Here is an 18538-nt window from a genome sequence, read left to right on the forward strand (position 1 = left end):
TTGGCTAATTTCATTTACTACCTTTTAATTCTTTTTACAACCCCGCGGACACCCTGGGGTAAAAAAATTACTGTGTAAATGTGTTGTGCCTCTATAAGCTGAGAGAATGCATAATGCATTCATTTAGGATCCAGGACTGGAGACAACAGCAGGTTCTCTCATGAAGAGTGAACCACCTCCCTTGAGTAGACTCTTTCATTTACACTAGGATCAGACAGAGGTGCATGTGCGCGCAGACACACACACACACACACACACACACACACACACACACACACACTTCTGTCTTGTCCATCTGTCGGGTTCTAGGTTAAGCTACTGTGCGAACCTTTGAGAGTCGAACACCTCCACGCATAAATTCAAACGCACAGTTCAAAACTAGGCCAGCCCTGGCAGACTGCTCATGACACTTAAAATCATAAAAATAAAATAAATAAATAAATAAATAAATAAATAAATAAATAAACAAACAAACAAACAAACAAACAAACAAACAAACAAACAAACAGATCAATATGGAGACACAGGGTAGAAGAAAAAGGCCTCTGGATACAACTAACAGATCAGTGTAGAACAGCAATCCATTTCTTAACGGTCAGCCTCAGACTGCCATTCTAATTCCCACGTCATTCGTTTCACGTGGTGATATAATTTCAACTACCCTCGACGGAGCGTGCTGATGGATCGGAAGGAGCGGGGACACGGTGACTTGATGCACAGACATACGGACGGACAGGTGGAAAGTGGGTTAAGTGGTCAAATGACACAAGGGCAGCGCCATCAACACCCAATAATCTTCTCGGCTCTCGTCGGCTCACACGCACACACACGCACGCACGCACACACACACACACACACACACACACACACACTGTCGGCCCTTACCTAATTGTGCTCTCGTCCTCCTCCTCCTCCTCCTCCACACACGCACACACACACACAGTCGGCCCTTACCTAATTGTGCTCTCGTCCTCCTCCTCGTCCTCCTCCTCCTCACACACACACACGCACACGCACACACACAGTCGGCCCTTACCTAATTGTGCTCTCGTCCTCCTCCTCCTCCTCCTCCTCCACACACACACACACACACACACAGTCAGCCCTTACCTAATTGTGCTCTCGTCCTCCTCCTTCTCCTCCTCCTCCTCCTCCTCCTCCACACACACACACACACACACACACACACACACACACACACACACACACACACACACACACAGTCAGCCCTTACCTAATTGTGCTCTCGTCCTCCTCCTTCTCCTTCTCCTTCTCCTCCTCCTCCTTCTCCTCCTCCTCCTCCTTGGCCACCACGCAGTAGATGTACTTCCCCGGCAGGAGGGAGAGCAGGTCCCCTGGGTCGAGCGTGTACCACTGGCCCTTCTTCAGGGGTTGAGGGGGCGACTCCAGGGAAGACTGGACGAAGCACGGGTTCAGGTGGGTCTGGAGAGAGAGAAAAAAAAGACGAATATAAAAAAAAAAACGATTTCACACACAGCGTGGCCGAAACATCTTCATGAGACAGCGTTGTCTCAGGCTGGAGCTTTTTTCACCTCCCACGATGACTTCATCAGATTTCCTCAGTGACAAAAATTCAACCAAAACAGATTTCAATGAAGACTTCAATGGAGGCTGATGACTTAAATGGAGGGTGCTTGTCTGAGGTGACTACTGTATATTGATCAGGGGGCAAAGGCGGAAAAAAAAAACCTGACTTTGGCAACTGGCAACAATCATGTCTGGCCTGACTTTGGCAACTGGCAACAATCATGTCTGGCCTGACTTTGGCAACTGGCAACAATCATGTCTGGCCTGACTTTGGCAACTGGCAACAATCATGTCTGGCCTGACTTTGGCAACTGGCAACAATCATGTCTGGCCTGACTTTGGCAACTGGCAACAATCATGTCTGGCCTGACTACAGCCATCTGGAGATAAAAGCTCTAATGTTGTAATGGCACCACATTTCATAGTACGTAACAATGTGCAGACAGACAGAGACAGACAGACAGACAGGCAAGCAGGCAGACAGACAGACAGACAGACGCCTACCTATTCATGGGTTTCATGAGGTCCCTGTTCACAAGTGTATAAATCAAGCACCATGCAGTCTGCATTCATAATATAAGTGCTTGATTTTATACACCTATGGAAAGGGACCTGATGAAACCCATGAATAGGTCTGACAGTCCAGGCGATAAAACAGAGATCACACAAGATCAATACAGTTGCATGGAGGAGGCGAGGGAAGCATTTCTCTCTCCCGCACAGACGACTTATTAACACGACGGAAAGAGGAGGCCAATGCACACAAATGATCCCGCTCCCCCCACCGACGCCAGCCACTCAGCTGTGGCCTCTGCTGGCGGGCGATCTATTAATATCACTGCGGAGCAAACAGTTTTTTTTTGTGCCTGAGGCAAATGATGATGACAAAGGGCAGTCCCTCCCTCCAAATGGGCTGGCAAACGTCACAAGGAGGAAGACATGAATATAAAGATCGTAGGACGAAGCACTGGGACGGAGTTCCAAACTGCGTGATTGCAACTCTACAATCTACTGTACAAAACTACAGTCAGTCCACCCAAATGGGCTTCTTCTTCGCTAGTGTTCTGGTTGCGTTGTATGCATAGACTGTTGTATGTCAATCAACCTTGTGCCTGACTGATACACTTAAGATGGTAAGATTCATTTCTAGATGTAAAACCTAGATTCAGTAGCAGCAAATACCTAATCTTGACATGTTTAATGTCTATGAACCATGAAGGTTCATTATCTATGATCCACAGAGGTGGCAATATTTTTTTTAGACTCCTGACTCCTGATAGTTTTACATTTTTGTTCGAGAGAAAACAAACTCTTCAGTCCCACCTAAGCACATCAGAAGTCGAGATGTGATTAGACCAGAAGTCGAGATGTGATTACACTTGACTCAGTGATTTGTTTCTAGGGCTGCCCGATATAGAGAAAATATCTGTTGATGTGATTTTTCGGACAGATATTGTGATTGCGATCGTAGTGCCTGAGAAGCTCAGCACTCCTATTAGGTGAGCTTCACAGTCTGTCACACACGGAGGAGTCCATGAATCATAGATGTGACTAGATTAACCATTCAGACAGAGTTTCAAACTGCAATTAATTGTAATTGCAGCCTTTGCGATTAGCTAATTGCATTAGTTTACATTGTGATTTCGATAAAAAAAAAAAAAAAGCAGCCCGATTGGTTTTCTGTTCAGGTGGCAATAAGATCTACCTGGAACATCTCTAAAGTCAGCCTGTCAACTATGAAGGACAGGGTCAGTGACCCCTGCTTTAGGAGAGAACTGTGAATGATTGTAGCCCGTGAAAAATTTCCTAAAGACTGATGATTGGATATAGGGTTCAGATCGATGATGTCATACGGAGATGACTTCCCACTGGTTAACGGCGAGTGAACTCAACTGAAAGGAACCGGGTCCATACCCAGTTTCTTTTTCCTGGCCCAGTTTGGGCAACAGTGTAGAGTGTAGCATTCTAGAACTGTTTGGGTCAGGCTCTTGGGCGTACTAAATTTAGTGTCCATGGGGGAGGAGTCTGATTCAGTGCAGGCGGTCAGCCAAGTTACGACTTATTAAATTAGGGCTACATTATTTTCACACTTTGGCCAGAGTGCGTCTGTTTAGACCTGTGCGTTAATTAGTTTTGAAAACGTGATGTCAAAGTTGACACAAGCATTAAAGCGATCGAGGAAATCTATAAATTAGGGCTACATTATTTCCTGCTGATGGCTGATAAGTCCTATAGCATTATCCTATACACTACTTTGTTTTCAATTTTAACAGCCAACTGCATATGCCTTTTTTTAGACTTGTATTTTATTTATTTTTTACTTAATGTTGTGTTTGTCTATAAGCTTAATGAAATTTCACTTCACACCTAACTGAAATGGCAACGTGCTAGTTTGAGTCCATGATGTCCATTGCGTGCTGAATAAATTGTTGCTAACCAAGTGCTAACTGAAAAACAAAACAGCACAAAACAAAAAGATTATTTGCACCCACCTGCCTGCAGGAAGCCTCTCTCTGACGTTACACCATTGACAAACCCATCTCTGAAAAGGGCAGGAGGCTCGTCAATGGTTTTAGTGGCACCTCTGTGCTTTAATTGGCTAATTAAGAAATGACTAGCTCAAAAAAACCTCAAATGACAAATGACAGTGAATGTCAAAGTTGATTGCTTGTTTACCCCAAGACGCTAACCGTGGTCCGACTTCATTTAGTGACCTTTCCAGGATTGTTTTTAAGGCCGATGTATGATGAATTGTAGGCCATAATACACACACGGCGCATGTACGTCAGCCGATTACATTAGCCAGAAGAAGAAAAAAAAAACATTTGCACAAATGTACAAGGCAGTCGTAAACAGTCCCTCAGACATACACACACTCACATCTCAAAATAAACAATAAAGCCAAATTGCATTGAGTGAACCTATAAAAAATTTGATTACAAACCCTTTCAAGCCCTTTCGTTGGGGCACTGGAGTGTTTAAAAGGTCTCCTTAGGGCATGGGAGGTTTGGGAGTTAGGAAGAGAATAGGGGGCTGCAGATGTCAAGTAGGAAGAGTAGAGAGTTCAAAGGCAATCAATGACCACTGATTACATGGTAACAGAGAGACTGACATGGAGAGCAACAGGCTGATGGGCCCATGAGAAGTGGTTTCATTTCGAGGATGCACATTCGGGTCGGTTGCATGACTTCAAAGAAGAGGAAGGGAAAGAAGGAAGGAGATGGAGAGAGAGAGAGAGAGAGAGAGAGAGAGAGAGAGAGAGAGAGAGAGAGAGAGCTGCTGCTGGACCAGCGCACACAAGCCCGCATGGGACCAGGCCCAGGATCCAGTTTAGACTGGAGAGAGTAGAGAGAGAGGAGGGGAGAGATGGATGAACATTAATAACATGAGTCAACAGATAGAAACAGGTACATGGAAAAAAAGAAAGAAAGAAAGAAAGAATGAATTAATGAATTGAAGTCTTGAGCTGATGCATTTTGCCTAAACACACCAACACAGTGCAAAGAAAGCACAGATACTTCCTTTCCATATGCAACCAGACAGAGACAGAGAGAGAGACAGAGTGATGGACAGAGACAAACAGAAAGAATGAATGAATGAATTAATCAATCAATCATTCAATGAATGAAAGCCTGTAGCAGACTAGCAGTAGTAAGAATGTATTTTTTGTGCATTCATCCTGCGTAGGGGTCAGGTCCTTGACATTTTTATATGCATCCGAAATAAAAACGCTCCTTCCCGTGACGCAGAGTGGATTTACAATCAATCTTCAGCAAATGCATTTAGGCTTCACACACTCGATGCATAGGCAATGTGATACTTCATCACTATGTAAAATCAGACCTGAATGGATGGATGGAGGGACGGACACATGAAGATGTACAAACTGAGAGGAGAAAAAAAGAGAGAAAGAGAGAAACAGAAAGAAAGAGAGAAAGAAAGAAAGAAAGAAAAAACGAAAGAAAGAAAGAAAGAAAGATGGTATGGTAATGCATAGTCTGTACGGTCTGTTCGAAATGCATCAGAATTTTGTTTTTGCACATTCGTTTTGCGAGCTGCTATTGACAGAGGATGATTGATGATGATGATGGAGAGAGAGAGAGAGAAGAGAGAGAGAGAGAGAGAGAGAGAGAGAGAGAGAGAGAAAGAGGGAGAGAGGGAGAGAGAGAGGCCAAATTATTGGCTGAGGCCTGACTGGCCTCAATCAGAGAAACTAGCCCCTAAAATAAAAAACTATATAGCTCGAGCTCCTCAGGAGTTCATGCGTCATACATTCAAGTAGGCCCTTTGACATGCAGCACAGATACTGAAGCAGTGCACAAGAGGCAGTCAGATTAGCCTTTAGATCACAGCCATTACATTACTGGACATTGCTAGAGGTCACTAAGTGTATGTTAAGGGCCGTTCACTCTAAGAACGAACAATAACCATAACAAATAACAGCACAACAGCAGCACATTAGCTAATATGATGCATAACGTGCGCATATGAGCTATAACGACATGAAGAACGATATCGCCGGGGATCACTTTCAGAGCAATTTTGAAACCGATAAAAAGCTGACAGCCAATCAGAATCCATACAATTTTAGATGTTACATTCATCAACACGAGGGGACGCTTTCCTTATCGTTGGTCAGTGTGGACGCTCAGTTATCTTTGAAAGAATTAATGAATTGAATTATCTTTTATTTATCTACACAGTTATCTTTGTAGTTATTGTTCCTGGTGTAAACGGCCCTTTAGGTGTGAAGTCTCATGTGGCCACTGTGCCATGTACGTACGGGTTTGATCCGGAGTTTTCCTTCTGCATTCTCCAGCATCCCATGATTCCTGGAGACTCTTTTGTCATTGACCTGGAAAAGAAATCATAAAGTCAGGAAACACAGCCCACAGACACACACACACACATACACACAGGGTGTATATTTGCCCTATACAATTAGTAAACATTGTGAAAGAAACATTACTTTTGAAAAAAAAAAAACTTTATCTCACTGTAAAACAAACAAAACAACAACAACATTTACAGTATAAAGCACTTTTCAAGGCACCCAAAGAACTTCACAGTAGGGGGGGGGGGGGGGGGGGTTCTACCACCCAGCACACTCATGTACATGTAACAACACCTGACCTGACCCATCTCACTACTGCAAAATCACCACCTTCCAACTGTCCCAACAAGCAAAGGGGGGAAACATTCAAGGGGTGACTAACTAACTAACTGTACTTTCCCTACTGTCTACTGTCCCTACTGTGAAACTGTCATCCAGCCTGGACACAGCGTCGACATGTCTTGACATGCCTGTACTTTACAGTAGCTTACTGCTGACCTCTACTGGCACATTAGTGTCAGTATAGACTCTTTTAACAGCATAAACAAAACAAAGGTATTTTTGGTGGCACAGGAAAAACGACACTGTAACTTGGGGACAAACAAAAATAAGGAAAACATGTTTTAAAGTCGACATTTTGCAGAGCCTTAAGCTAAAGTCTGATTCATTTTCATTTCAAAGTATCTGCGTTGGTTTTTAATGTTTCAACTAGAAACCCCCTAGGAACAGATTGAATGGGTGTATACTGACGGGGGAAGTTGTCATCTCGGGCCCGACACGCTGTATGAACTCATCCGTGATGTGAAGCACTAGTGTGTGTGTGTGTGTGTGTGTGTGTGTGTGTGTGTGTGTGTGTGTGTGTGTGGGTAGTGGTAGCAAGTCCAGTGGATAAAGACCTGTGTAAATCCCACTCACTGTCACCTTAAATTCTTTTAAAAATGCAGATGACAGTTCATACAAGTAGTCGACAGACCATGTGACAGTGACACCCTGGCAGATACTGCATGTTTTGGCCAGAGAGGGCTCTAAATAATCGTTTAGCTACCAAACATGACTTCCTGTCAAGGCATCAACACAAATAGGTGCATTCATAGTGTCTGAATAGGTGAATATACTGACAATTATAGGACCATCCCGGACTGTTTTTGCAGCCAAACTAGCCTATGTCTCCTGACTGGTTTTTTTCTTCTGTGTGAAAATAGGCTAAAGACTACATTAAACACATAAACCAAGGGTCCCTTCCTCAGTAGAAAAACATTATTAGCAAAGCCATCAAACCGTCTAGGGCATTAAGTGCTGCCAAGCAAAGGAAACACCAAGAGTCACCAGATGTGCCTGATGTGGGCATAACAATCACTGCAATGGAGGATACACGTCGGATTAACACTGAACTTGTTGTATTTAGAATAACTGCAAAGAGATTTTTGCAGAACCGCCTATGAAATGTCTTGGAAATACTTACTCCGAATAGAGGACCTCTGCCAAGAACAGTTTCGCCCTCCGGTAGGTGCACTAGATTGCCACCGTCCACTGGCTTCAGCTCAAAGCTTGGCATCTGTGAAGTAACCATAATTGAATTGGGTTGAATTAAAGGGAACATTAGAGTATCAAAGTGATTCATGTAATAGGCTACCGGTATCCTCTCAAAACACAGAGAGCGTTGCCCCATCACTGAACAATACAGGGCAGGTGGATGCACTTGAGTTGAACCAAGACTAGGCTACCTTGATTGCTTGCTTGTAAACAATATCACTACTGTCAGCTAGCAGCAGCAGCTTGAGAATACCGATCGACAGCATACTTGAATTAAAGTAATTAGCCAGTCACCTCGTTTACTCAGCGTCACTATTGGAAAAGCTATGTTCAGAGTTATGTTGTGTTGATTGAATTTGTACCTGCAGTTCTGGTCAAAAGCGCATTTACCGCCCACCTTCTGTCAAGTAGTTGTTCTCCTTTCAGTTTTCACGCGACAACTTCTCTTCCGGTCAAGAGCTTTCCTTGCGCATGCGTAAAGTAGTTGCTAGTAGCTCGTGGCCACACACTCACACACACACAACCCTTGAGTTGTGCAAGTGTAACTACTGTTAAACGTTATAAGACTCCAAATAATGTGAGTTGATGAAGTAGTTGAAAAAAAATTCAGCGGAATGTGTATGCAACCATGTGCGAATTTGGTCAACTGGAATGGACAAGACTCATATTGATATCGATACAGCAACTAACTTTAGAAGCCAAATTAATCCAGCCATCAAGGTTAAGTGGGTAAAGTTGACTACTTTACAGACAGGCTAATGAACCCAGGTACCTCCGTAGACGGGCCTTTATTAGACATTCTCTGGTAACACCAAGGTAAATGGGTAAAGTTTGGCTACATCAGGCTACGTGGTATTTAGGCGACCTCTAGTGGACTAAAACAGCTAAAGCAACTAGGCTACAGTCTCGTTTCTTAATACATGTATTTCTAGTTAAGTAAATCGATTATTTAAAGTGTAGACTGTCCTATGAAGAAATTCTCTACCGTGCACGGGCAAAGCTCCCCCCAAAGTATTATTTAGCACTGACCAGCCAAACGTTTTTGAAAAATGCGCCTGTAGCTTTTTTTGTCAGATCCCCGAGATTTGTAGTGCGCATGCGTCGACGAAGGCGTTATGATGACGCGATCATAATAAACAAATAGGACATTTAAACTCGACAGTCGGGGAAGGGAGTGGCCAAAGGTAAAAACACATTTGTTATTGAGTCTCATGTTAGTATCCTGTGTTATTATTATTTTAATTCAAATTAGTAAATGTATTAAGCTTTAATATAACCAGTCCTTAAGAGGAGCAACGGGGCGTTTAGTCTGGATTTTGTTGCAGGCAGGCCAGCCACAAAAGAGCTTGCAGACAGACTCGTTGTTACGCTGGTACGACGCTACCCCGTCTTTTCATACAGGAATGGTTACAACAGTGCAGTCTTCTATTTATTAACTTATTAGCCTCAATTAACTTGCTACAATTATAGAGAACAGACCGCCAGCTAAATACTAGTTTCCGATAGGCACTTGAGCCTAGATTAACAAATGAGAATAGGCTGGGTATATTTGAAGGACGGAATTTTTAAGATCATTACTTTTTTTCAGTATGTATAACACTTAAATAGTAAGGTCTCTCTTTTGCATTTTACCACTGGTTTGAGGCTTTGAGCATTCCCTTTTAGCTTTAACTTATGTTTTTAGCCTTCAGCTGCTGTCACATTAGGGCTGACACGTGCTGACACGTGATATTGTTGCGTGCAATTCGTCCCACTCGTAGCTGTCAATGTCCTACTACGATTAAGTAAAATTGCATTTCAAGAGTAGGCTAGCCTACTGTACAGGCACTGTCTTAATCAGTCACTTATCATATGAAACTGTCGTCTGTCGAAACTGTCGAACTGACTTCACTTCCGTAGTAAAACCTGACAAACACTTCAGCAGCTTTACAGAAACCCCGGACTATGCCCACATAGGCCCTTCAGAACAGATCTGACCTGGATGTCTGTCAATCCATCAATATTTTTTATTGCGCAAAATCATCGTGCACAATGGTCAAAATTCACTTTGAAAAATAACAAATAATTGAATAATTAAAAATATAGTCTGGCCAGAATAGTTGGAAATGATGAACCAGCACGTCCTTTGGCATGATAAGGTGCAGATCCGTCTGGCATAAAGTGCCCTGTTGACAAAGAGAAACTGTAGCAGAGTGCTGGGTTCTTAATGGTTGTTTTTATTGTTTCTTACTGTTTTAGGACCAGTCCCTATTACACTGCTGGTGTCCTCAACTGGACACAGCTGTGGTGGGGAACCACTCTGTAGTTGGTGTTGGCCTCCATCAGCTCCGACACCAGGGCATGGGCAGCAGCTCACCAACACTAATACCACCCAGCACTGTGCCCCCGTGCCAGCCTTCTAGAAGCTTCTCAGCATAGACACAGGTAGCGAACAAGATGATGAGCTCTTGTATGGATTTGTTTGGTTATATGTGATGGTAGAATACATTGTTTGTTAGTCTGACTAAGTGAATATGCAGATATGGATATGCAGCTTGTGTAAGTATTTGTAATTCTACGGATGACCAGAAGCATACATTTCTGTGACTCTGTGTGGGCATGACCAGAGCCATATATATATATATATATCTATAAGGCTCTGGGCATGACTATTTGCCAGCAGATTCTAGAATGTTGCAAACCTGTTTGAACACAGACAATGGACAATTGATATCAAAACATTTGAAATCTTCAAGGTCTGAAACGTGACGATGAAACAAGAAACAATGAGGAGTTCACCATTCCCCACGTCTTCGACCCCAGATAAACTATCTGAAGGTAATTCAATGATTTCTAAAATATATTCAGAATATAATAAACATTTTCGACAGGAATCATTTGTAGCCAGTGGCATTGGCACAATGACTTAGAGGAGGAGAAAGGGGAGGTGGTAGCATAGTGGCTATGGGTGCAAACGTAAATAGCCACTCCAAGCATTCCGAGCACACTTAAAGGAACCATATGTAAGACATGTATTTCAATTAATCATAAAATGGCCCTGATATGTCACTAGACATTAAGAAATCATGTTCATTTCAAATACTAATATCACTGACAACAGTTAGTCCGGCCAGGATAGTTGCAGCCCTCAACTGATGTTGATGTTGTGTTTTGTCATGTCATGTTGTGTTTTGGCCTGATGCGCCACCCTCTACCTTTCTACTAATTACAAAGTCAGTAGTGTTTTGGCATCCGGGTTGGCAACCTCGAGTCAGGGTGGAGGGGGAGGGGTTACTAGCCTGGGTGTTCCCATGCTGCCTTGCGCACGATTTGATTCACGCTGCTAAGGCAGCCTGGAGACCATGGAGCAAATTTTCGCCTGAGATAGGGAACCAATCACAGAACAGGGGGGAAAGCAAGACGATGATGAGCTATGCACAGACGCATATGATAGACATTCGTGGCACCCAATAAACGGATCTGGGCATTTTTTTCAAATACGAGAAAATGAACGTTTGGTTCCCAGACCACGTCTCATTGAGAAGTGGTGGCGTTACACCGCTCTATAGTAATTTGAAAGTGATTGCAGTACCAGTTTTGGCCACAATCTTACATATGGTTCCTTTAACTGTTCGTAAATTCGGAATTATCGTGTATTTATTCAGAGCTTCTTCACACTCTTGGAGCGTCCATTGTGTGTCAGATTGAATTTACGAACGTACCCTAAGGAGCTGGGCTAGCATGTAATAGCCTGAAAAGTTGTGGGTTTCTGGCTTCCACTGCCGTGCACTTGAGCAAGGCCCCAAGTTGCTCTCTGGGGACAATGACCCTTCTACTATAGTTTACATATTTAAATCACTTTAGGCAGAAGCATCTGCTAAATGAATAAATGTAAAAGTATAAATGTAAAATCCTTTTTTTTCCAGAATTATCCATGCTGTTGTCCATGAGAGCGGAAGACCAGCGCAACTTCACGGAGGCCTTACCACCAGAGATGACCCTGAGGATCTTCAGCGAACTGGACGTTCGGAGTCTGTGTCGGGCCTCGCTCACCTGCAAGCAGTGGAACCGTCTTATCGAGGGCAGTGACAGCCTCTGGCGGAACCACTGCCTTACGGTTCTAGCCGTGTGCAACAAAGAGGTCACCGGGGACCGACAGGAAGGCCTGTCCTGGAAGGTTTGCGATTTTTAGATTTTTATGTGTTTTTGTTTTTCTTAAAGTGGGATGCACAGAATTTGCCCCCCTCACACGGATAAAAGCATTGCTCCTTTTTGGACAGGGCTTTGCACTGGATTTGGTGATGTCTATAAAAAAATATCAAAAAGCTAATTTTGTGACCTCCATTTAGAGGTACACTAATTCCAACCAATCAAAAATGGTGCTTCAGAAGCATATGCATAGGAAGGGGTGCACATAGATAATTGGCACTTGAGCTCAAATACCAACAACTCTTAGTCAGGATTGAGGACTTGACCTTTAATTAGTCGCATGCAATTTCACATACTCCAAGATAAAATCTACAATGTCTTTTTTCTTGTCTTGTCTTTATGAGTAAATATGAATGAATATTGGCTGCACACACACACACATTGTACATCTGCGTCTCATCATGGCTTTTATTGAGGGTGGAGCAGTCTGTGTCGTTTTGGATAAAAGTGTCTGCTAAATACAGTCAACTTTAACTTCAACTTCAACTGTATCTCAGGTCACCCTGGTGCGTAACTACCAGAAGAGCCGTGCCAAGAAGAACTGGATGAAGGGCCGGTTCAGCCATGTGAGGTCAGCTGACCAGATCCCTCCCAACAGCATGTACCCGTTCGACGTGGAGACCTGGGGGGAGATCCTGGAGGCCGAGCTGGAGCGATAGATGACCTGCTGCTAGCGTTGGTGTTGGAGGAGGTGGTGGAGGTGGAGCTGGAGCGATGGATAACCTGCTGCTAGCGTTGGTGTTGGAGGAGGTGGTGGAGGTGGAGCTGGAGCGATGGATGACCTGCTGCTAGCAGTGGTGTTGGAGGAGGAGATGGTGATGACAGCCGTGGTGGTGGATATGGTCTTTGTGGTCATGTTATAGTGTGTGTGATGGATTATATTAGGGAGGTATTTCACGTACACGGTGCAGTGCCAAGCCTGGGTACGTTAACCCAGAGAGGTAGTGGTAGCCAAGCCCTGTGGGGACTTCATTCTTCACACAAAACAATGCCAGAAAAGCTCTTCTTTTTGGAGGTTTACGGCTTGAGTTTTTGACTTCATCGTGGGCACTTGAATTACCACCCAGGACTGGCAATACACACACACACGTGCGCAATAATAGTCATATGAAATAGACTGAAATGCGTTTTTGTATTTTAGATTGACTGTGATCAAGCACCTCAAATGATTTGTAACCTTTTGTACACTTTTTCAAACACCAGTTGATATCTTGTATATGACTTTTGAATATGCTTTTCATGATTTCCAATGATATACATGCAGAATGATTTTTAAATGAATCATGAAAATGTCAATTTAGGACATTTTGATATAGCACTTATATCTTATTTATTTATATGTAATATTTTATAATAATGTTTTGTTTTAATCATGGTGCTATTTAAATGTTGAACTAAATACAAATGAATGAATGAAATATATTTGTGTGTACAATTATTTCAAAACTGGTTTTGTAGTCAAAACGACTTATTTCATGTGTTTGTGACATGTGTAACATGTTACCTTCATGCAAAGCCAATGTATTTTACATATTCTTGTATGAGAAAAACATCAAATTCACTTCAAGGAAAAACACATATTGCCTTCAACAAATTCAGATGGCAGTTATTATTTCACACAAACATACGTCACAGACCACTTGGAGGTGCAAACAATATTGGATTTTTGGTTGATTTGACCATCAGTTGATCATCGAAACAGGCACTTTGCTTTGGATAGACAATAGAAATACATCAAAGGAGTGATTAACGTCAAAAAATCTAGACTGACAACTCAACATTTGAAGCCTCCGATATGTTTAGTGTTCTAAAGACGTCAAATAGCCCATTATAGTTACCAAATTGATAAGGAGCCAGAGTCGTACACGGTGCTAGGCGATGCAGCGTTTGTTTGCACCTCCAACAGAATGGCGTACCTGGTTACCTCCCAAAAACGCCCACAAATGCCTGTATGTTTGTGTGAAAGAAGCTTTTGACATCAATCTGAATTATCAATTGAGAACTTAAAAGAGAGTTACCTTGTGGTAACTCTCTGAATTTGGAGGTAATAGCCTATGACATAGTCACCATCTCTTTAAGATTTTTATCAGAATTTAGATTTTTCTTTCTGCCTCTCCAAAACACCATCAGTGTTAATATCACTGAGGATTTGAGTATCCTAGCCTACAGCGGTCGCATTCTAGATTCAACGTAAACACATCATTGGTCGGTCAGTTGGGGGACCCCTTTTTTCCCCCATTTCAGGACAATGGACAGGGTCACTTCAAAAGGCCAGACATACAGGACTGCTCTAGTTGGCTCACACAGAATCGTGTTGAGACATTTCTCAATCTTGTTTTGATTAAATACAAATGAATGTCCCTCTTATGTCCATTCATTCTTTACATTGTGATTGGCTCGCTTTTTCTTTTCTTATTTTTGACATTTATTTATCAGACAAGCAGTAGTTTGGCGGCTGCGGTCTCACTTCTCTTTGCAAAAAAGGAGAAGATTGCTGCTATAAAGGATTAGCACCCGATATAAGGGTTGTAGGCTATAGGTTTCAGTATATAGGCTATCCCTATGCTGTGAGTTGTAACAGCATTGCCACCGTCTGTATGCATGCGCCAGCCGTCTACGTCACAGCATCCTAGGGCGAGTGACACTGGAGAAAAACACAGGCTACCCAGTCGCCGCGTCCAGGGGTTGTATTTTATTTTTTTCATACAGGAAGGAGGTAGCTTCAAATAGGCTGATCATTTTTGAGCAATTATGGCCGACATCCCGCCTGTTATAAACATCTCGATCTCACTGAAAATCCAGCCGAATGAAGGACCGGTGTTCTTTAAGGTAGATGGGACGAGGTTCGGACAGAGCAGGACAATTAAATTGCTAACTGGGTCCAAATACAAAATTCGGGTAGCGTTGAAGCCGACGAACGCTGAACCAGGGTAAGTAGCCTCTAAATATCTAAACTATTAATCTCTAAATAGGCAATTATTTTTGTTAGTATATGGGACAGGGTACTTAGACTAGCCTACATGTAAACACACTATAATTGTTATCCATCGCACATGCGCTAGCAGAATGAGCATCCCTTAAACATGGCGTTAGACCACGTCTCCATATCTTGTCTATACAATCAGCAGTAGACCTGAAATGCAAGCCATCCATTTAGGTTATGTGACACAGAGGATAGCCTATGCATATTTATATGAAATTGGTTTCCTTCATGGTGCCAAGGCCAGTTAGACACGGCCTGTTAATAGATGCCGTCCCTTAGCCCCAGGTAGGCCAAGGTTTCTTATTACAGTTACCAGCATCTGCTTGCTTTAGCTCCCTGATGCTTGACCTAAGAAGGCCATATATTATATAGGGATAATGAGTAGTCGACACGAATCTGTTAACTAAATCTACGTTTTGGTGGGTCTGGCAGAACCATGGGTATCGGCAGCGTCAAATTCCCCCTGGAGGTGGAGACCAAAGACGAGGAATCGGTAGTGTACACCGGGCTCTATGACACGGAGGGCGTGCCGCACACCAAAAGCGGGGAGAGGCAACCTATTCAGGTCTTCATAGAGGTAAAGGAAAAAGCGATTGGCTCTCGCAGCTCGCTACTGTTTACACATTACTGTTTACATCGCTACTGGTTACACATTACTGTTTACATCGCTACTGGTTACACATTGTATTTGTAACGTCTGTTGTCCATAGGCTACTGATGACAGATTTTGTCTTGAGAGACCATCACTTCAGTGGTCAATATTGCTTGGTTTTGTGTTTGGTGTATGAGAGAATTGGTGGGGTGAGGTGTGTGTGTGTGTGTGTGTGTGTGTGTCAAATTCAGTGTGTGAAGGAGCTGTATTTCATAAAGTAGGCCCATAAGTGTCTACTTAATGTCTAGTACGAAGTAATATCCATAACATGTATTAATAGTCTATATCCATAACATGTATTAATCCTATATTGTAAACAAGTTGCACAAATCAACCTTTGCTGAGTTGAACAAAAATGTTTTAAGTAGTCTACAACATCAACAATGCAGTATGCAATTCTTGAAAAAGGTTGTTGATCATTTGTTGATAATTGGCTGGGAATTGTTTAAGTTCAGAAGTTACCGCCATGGTTGTTTCCCATTTACCACGCAATAACCTACATTTTATTTTATTTAAAAAAAAAAGTGTATTCAATTAGAATTGCTGATTTGATATGTCTATTAATGAGTAGTTATAAACAGACTTACTTCCCTGTAGACAAACTAATTTCACCTTTCTCTCTCTCTCTCTCTGTCCATCTTAGTTCAAAGACGCCGGCATGTTTGAGACCGTCTGGCAGGTGAAGTTCTACAACTACTACAAGCGGGAGCACTGTCAGTTTGGCAACAATTTCAACTGCATCGAGTACGAGGTCAAGCCAAACGAGACGCGCAGCCTAATGTGGATCAATAAGGAGGCCTTCCTCTAGGACCCCCCCGCCCATACCCGCCTTCTAAGGGACTGGAGGGAGAGCCAGGGGGTAAGGGGAGGGGGGGTTGTCTAACCACTGTTACCATCACAGCACTGTGGACTTGCATTTTTGGTGGTTTTGGCCGAGCAGGAGGTGGCAGACATTTTGAAGCGTGACGAGATGTTGTTTTGTGTTCTTCCCCAAGAACTCTCTCTCTCTCTCTCTCTCTCTCTCTTCGCATCCCCATGCAATGGCATGAGGCAGGGGACATGTGTGGTTTCCTATTATTGTTCCCTATAAATCTCCCTCTCTCTCTTTCTCTCTCCCTCTCTCTCTTTCTCTCTCTCTTTATCTATCTGTCTCCCTGTATGTGTGTGTGTGTGTGTGTGTGTGTGTGTGTCTATCTGCACCCACCGCTGCAGCTCTCAGTTCTGTGTTGGTTGCAGTAACGAGAGAGAGGACCTCTTTTGTCAGCCGTGGTCCTATCCAAAGCTTTGTGCTCACAGCCTACACTCTCAGAGATGTGAGAGGAGGATATCTTTTTATTAATGTGGGCAAAAAGGATCTGCAAAAAAAAAAAAAGACGGTGCTGGATATACATTATATTGCCAGTGCTATTCATGCTATTAAATATAGAGGGAAACGGTTACCATGGGTGGTTCTTTAGGACCCACCGCAGACAATGATCATTATTATCAGCTTGTGAAGTGTATGTATTTAAGCGTGAATGTTTTGCCGTGAAAATGATTTTAACTCGCTGAATTTATTCTGACTGTACATACTAACCTGTTTCCACCCCATATCAATTGGTTGTGTTAGTATTGTTTTACTACGGATGTATAAATACCTTTGTTTAATTTGCCTAAAAGCACAAAGTGGTTAAGATATCAGGATTGTTGTCTTCATATGCCTTGTTTGTTTGTTTTTTTGTTGTTGTTGTTTTGTTCTTTGCTCACACGCCTGTAACGCTCACAGCTTTACTTTTGTGATAATTTGTATGCTGCCTTGTTTGTGGATTTTGATTGTTTTATAAATATATCAAGTTGCATTGCTTGACAACTTCCTGTTTTACTCTGGTCTGAATGAAGAATGCATAAATATGTATCACTTGAATCATGTACGCCAGTGCCACCTGAAAAACAAGACAATGCAATAAATATAAAGATATCATTGGCTTGTCAGTGCTTCGATTATACCACATTGGGAACTGTTGGTTTATGCACTTGTTTATCATGTTTAAGCATGTTCAGTCTTTACCTATTTCCTATCTAATTAATTAAATGAGTTAATCAAAGCCCAACATCCAGCAGTCCTGGCCTACTGGTTAGGGCTTCGGGCATGGAACCGAAGGGTTGCCCCCCCGACCAGTTGGTACCAGCTGAAGAGCCCTTGAGCAAAGCACCTAACCCCTCACTGCTCCCCGAGCGCCGCTGTAGCAAGGCAGCTCACTGCTCCGAGTTAGTGTGTGCTTCACCTCACTGTGTACTCTGTGTGTTCACTAATTCACGGATGGGATCAATGCAGAGACTAAATTCCTTGTATACGCAAGTATACTTGGCCTAGAAACCTGATTTACATTTACAGTTATGGGCATTAGGCTACATGAATTAGGGCCATCATCCCAAATCAACACCCCAACATCAGACTAGGCTATTTATTTGTTTATCTTTATTTACATTATATATTTCTTAATCTTACTTGGACATTGAGCCCTTGTCAAACCCAACTAGGCTAGTTCTGGCATGCTATATTATTGAAAAGTATAGCAAGTTCTCGTCTTACTAGGAATATAGGTTAATTGGCTGTTCTGATTATTAAATATAGCATAAAACTAGGACTGAAACTGATATCATTCAGAGACTGGAGGTCATGTCTGAAACAGGACTATCAGCCTAGGTCTGCCAGGGAACTGGTGTGACTAAACGAGTTGCTATCACCTCACGAGAACTTACCAGATTTGATGTATTACTGGTCTGATGTTATCTCCTTCACCAATTTGTAGGTGTGCTG

At 42.7% G+C, this 18538-nt stretch overlaps 3 protein-coding genes across 7 annotated transcripts in view; 2 read left to right on the top strand and 1 right to left on the bottom strand.

Moving 5' to 3' along the window:
- Positions 1-8926, bottom strand: part of aplf (aprataxin and PNKP like factor) — a 39425-nt gene extending 30499 nt beyond the window's left edge. For 3 of the 4 annotated variants that reach the window (XM_042102603.1, XM_042102602.1, XM_042102600.1), the window contains exons 1-4: positions 8278-8926; positions 7845-7937; positions 6332-6403; positions 1235-1443 (exon numbers count right to left, since the gene is read on the bottom strand). In XM_042102603.1, coding sequence (XP_041958537.1) covers positions 1235-1443; positions 6332-6403; positions 7845-7937 — 374 coding nt within the window. In that variant the 5' untranslated portion in view covers positions 8278-8926. The remainder of the gene's footprint in view (positions 1-1234; positions 1444-6331; positions 6404-7844; positions 7938-8277) is intronic. The other variant, XM_042102601.1, reaches the window with a different exon arrangement.
- An 89-nt stretch (positions 8927-9015) lies between these two features.
- On the top strand, positions 9016-13489 carry LOC121717918 (F-box only protein 48). 2 transcript variants are annotated; one of them, XM_042102641.1, is made up of 5 exons: positions 9016-9099; positions 10154-10339; positions 10651-10732; positions 11821-12071; positions 12601-13482. In XM_042102641.1, exons 3-5 carry the CDS (start codon positions 10666-10668, stop codon positions 12760-12762), a joined length of 480 nt encoding a protein of 159 aa, XP_041958575.1. In that variant the 5' UTR covers positions 9016-9099; positions 10154-10339; positions 10651-10665; the 3' UTR covers positions 12763-13482. The 2 variants fall into 2 exon arrangements, with proteins under 2 accessions (XP_041958575.1, XP_041958576.1); XM_042102642.1 differs by lacking the exon at positions 10651-10732 and having other exon boundaries at positions 12601-13489.
- Positions 13490-14653: 1164 nt separating this feature from the next.
- cnrip1a (cannabinoid receptor interacting protein 1a) lies at positions 14654-17698 on the top strand. Its single transcript, XM_042102640.1, has 3 exons — positions 14654-15033; positions 15519-15663; positions 16382-17698. The coding sequence occupies exons 1-3, from the start codon at positions 14855-14857 to the stop codon at positions 16544-16546; spliced, it is 489 nt and encodes a 162-aa protein (XP_041958574.1). The 5' UTR covers positions 14654-14854; the 3' UTR covers positions 16547-17698.
- Positions 17699-18538: the final 840 nt, after the last annotated feature.

This window comes from Alosa sapidissima, chromosome 9 (assembly GCF_018492685.1).
Source record: "Alosa sapidissima isolate fAloSap1 chromosome 9, fAloSap1.pri, whole genome shotgun sequence".
Taxonomy (NCBI): Eukaryota; Metazoa; Chordata; class Actinopteri; order Clupeiformes; family Clupeidae; genus Alosa; species Alosa sapidissima.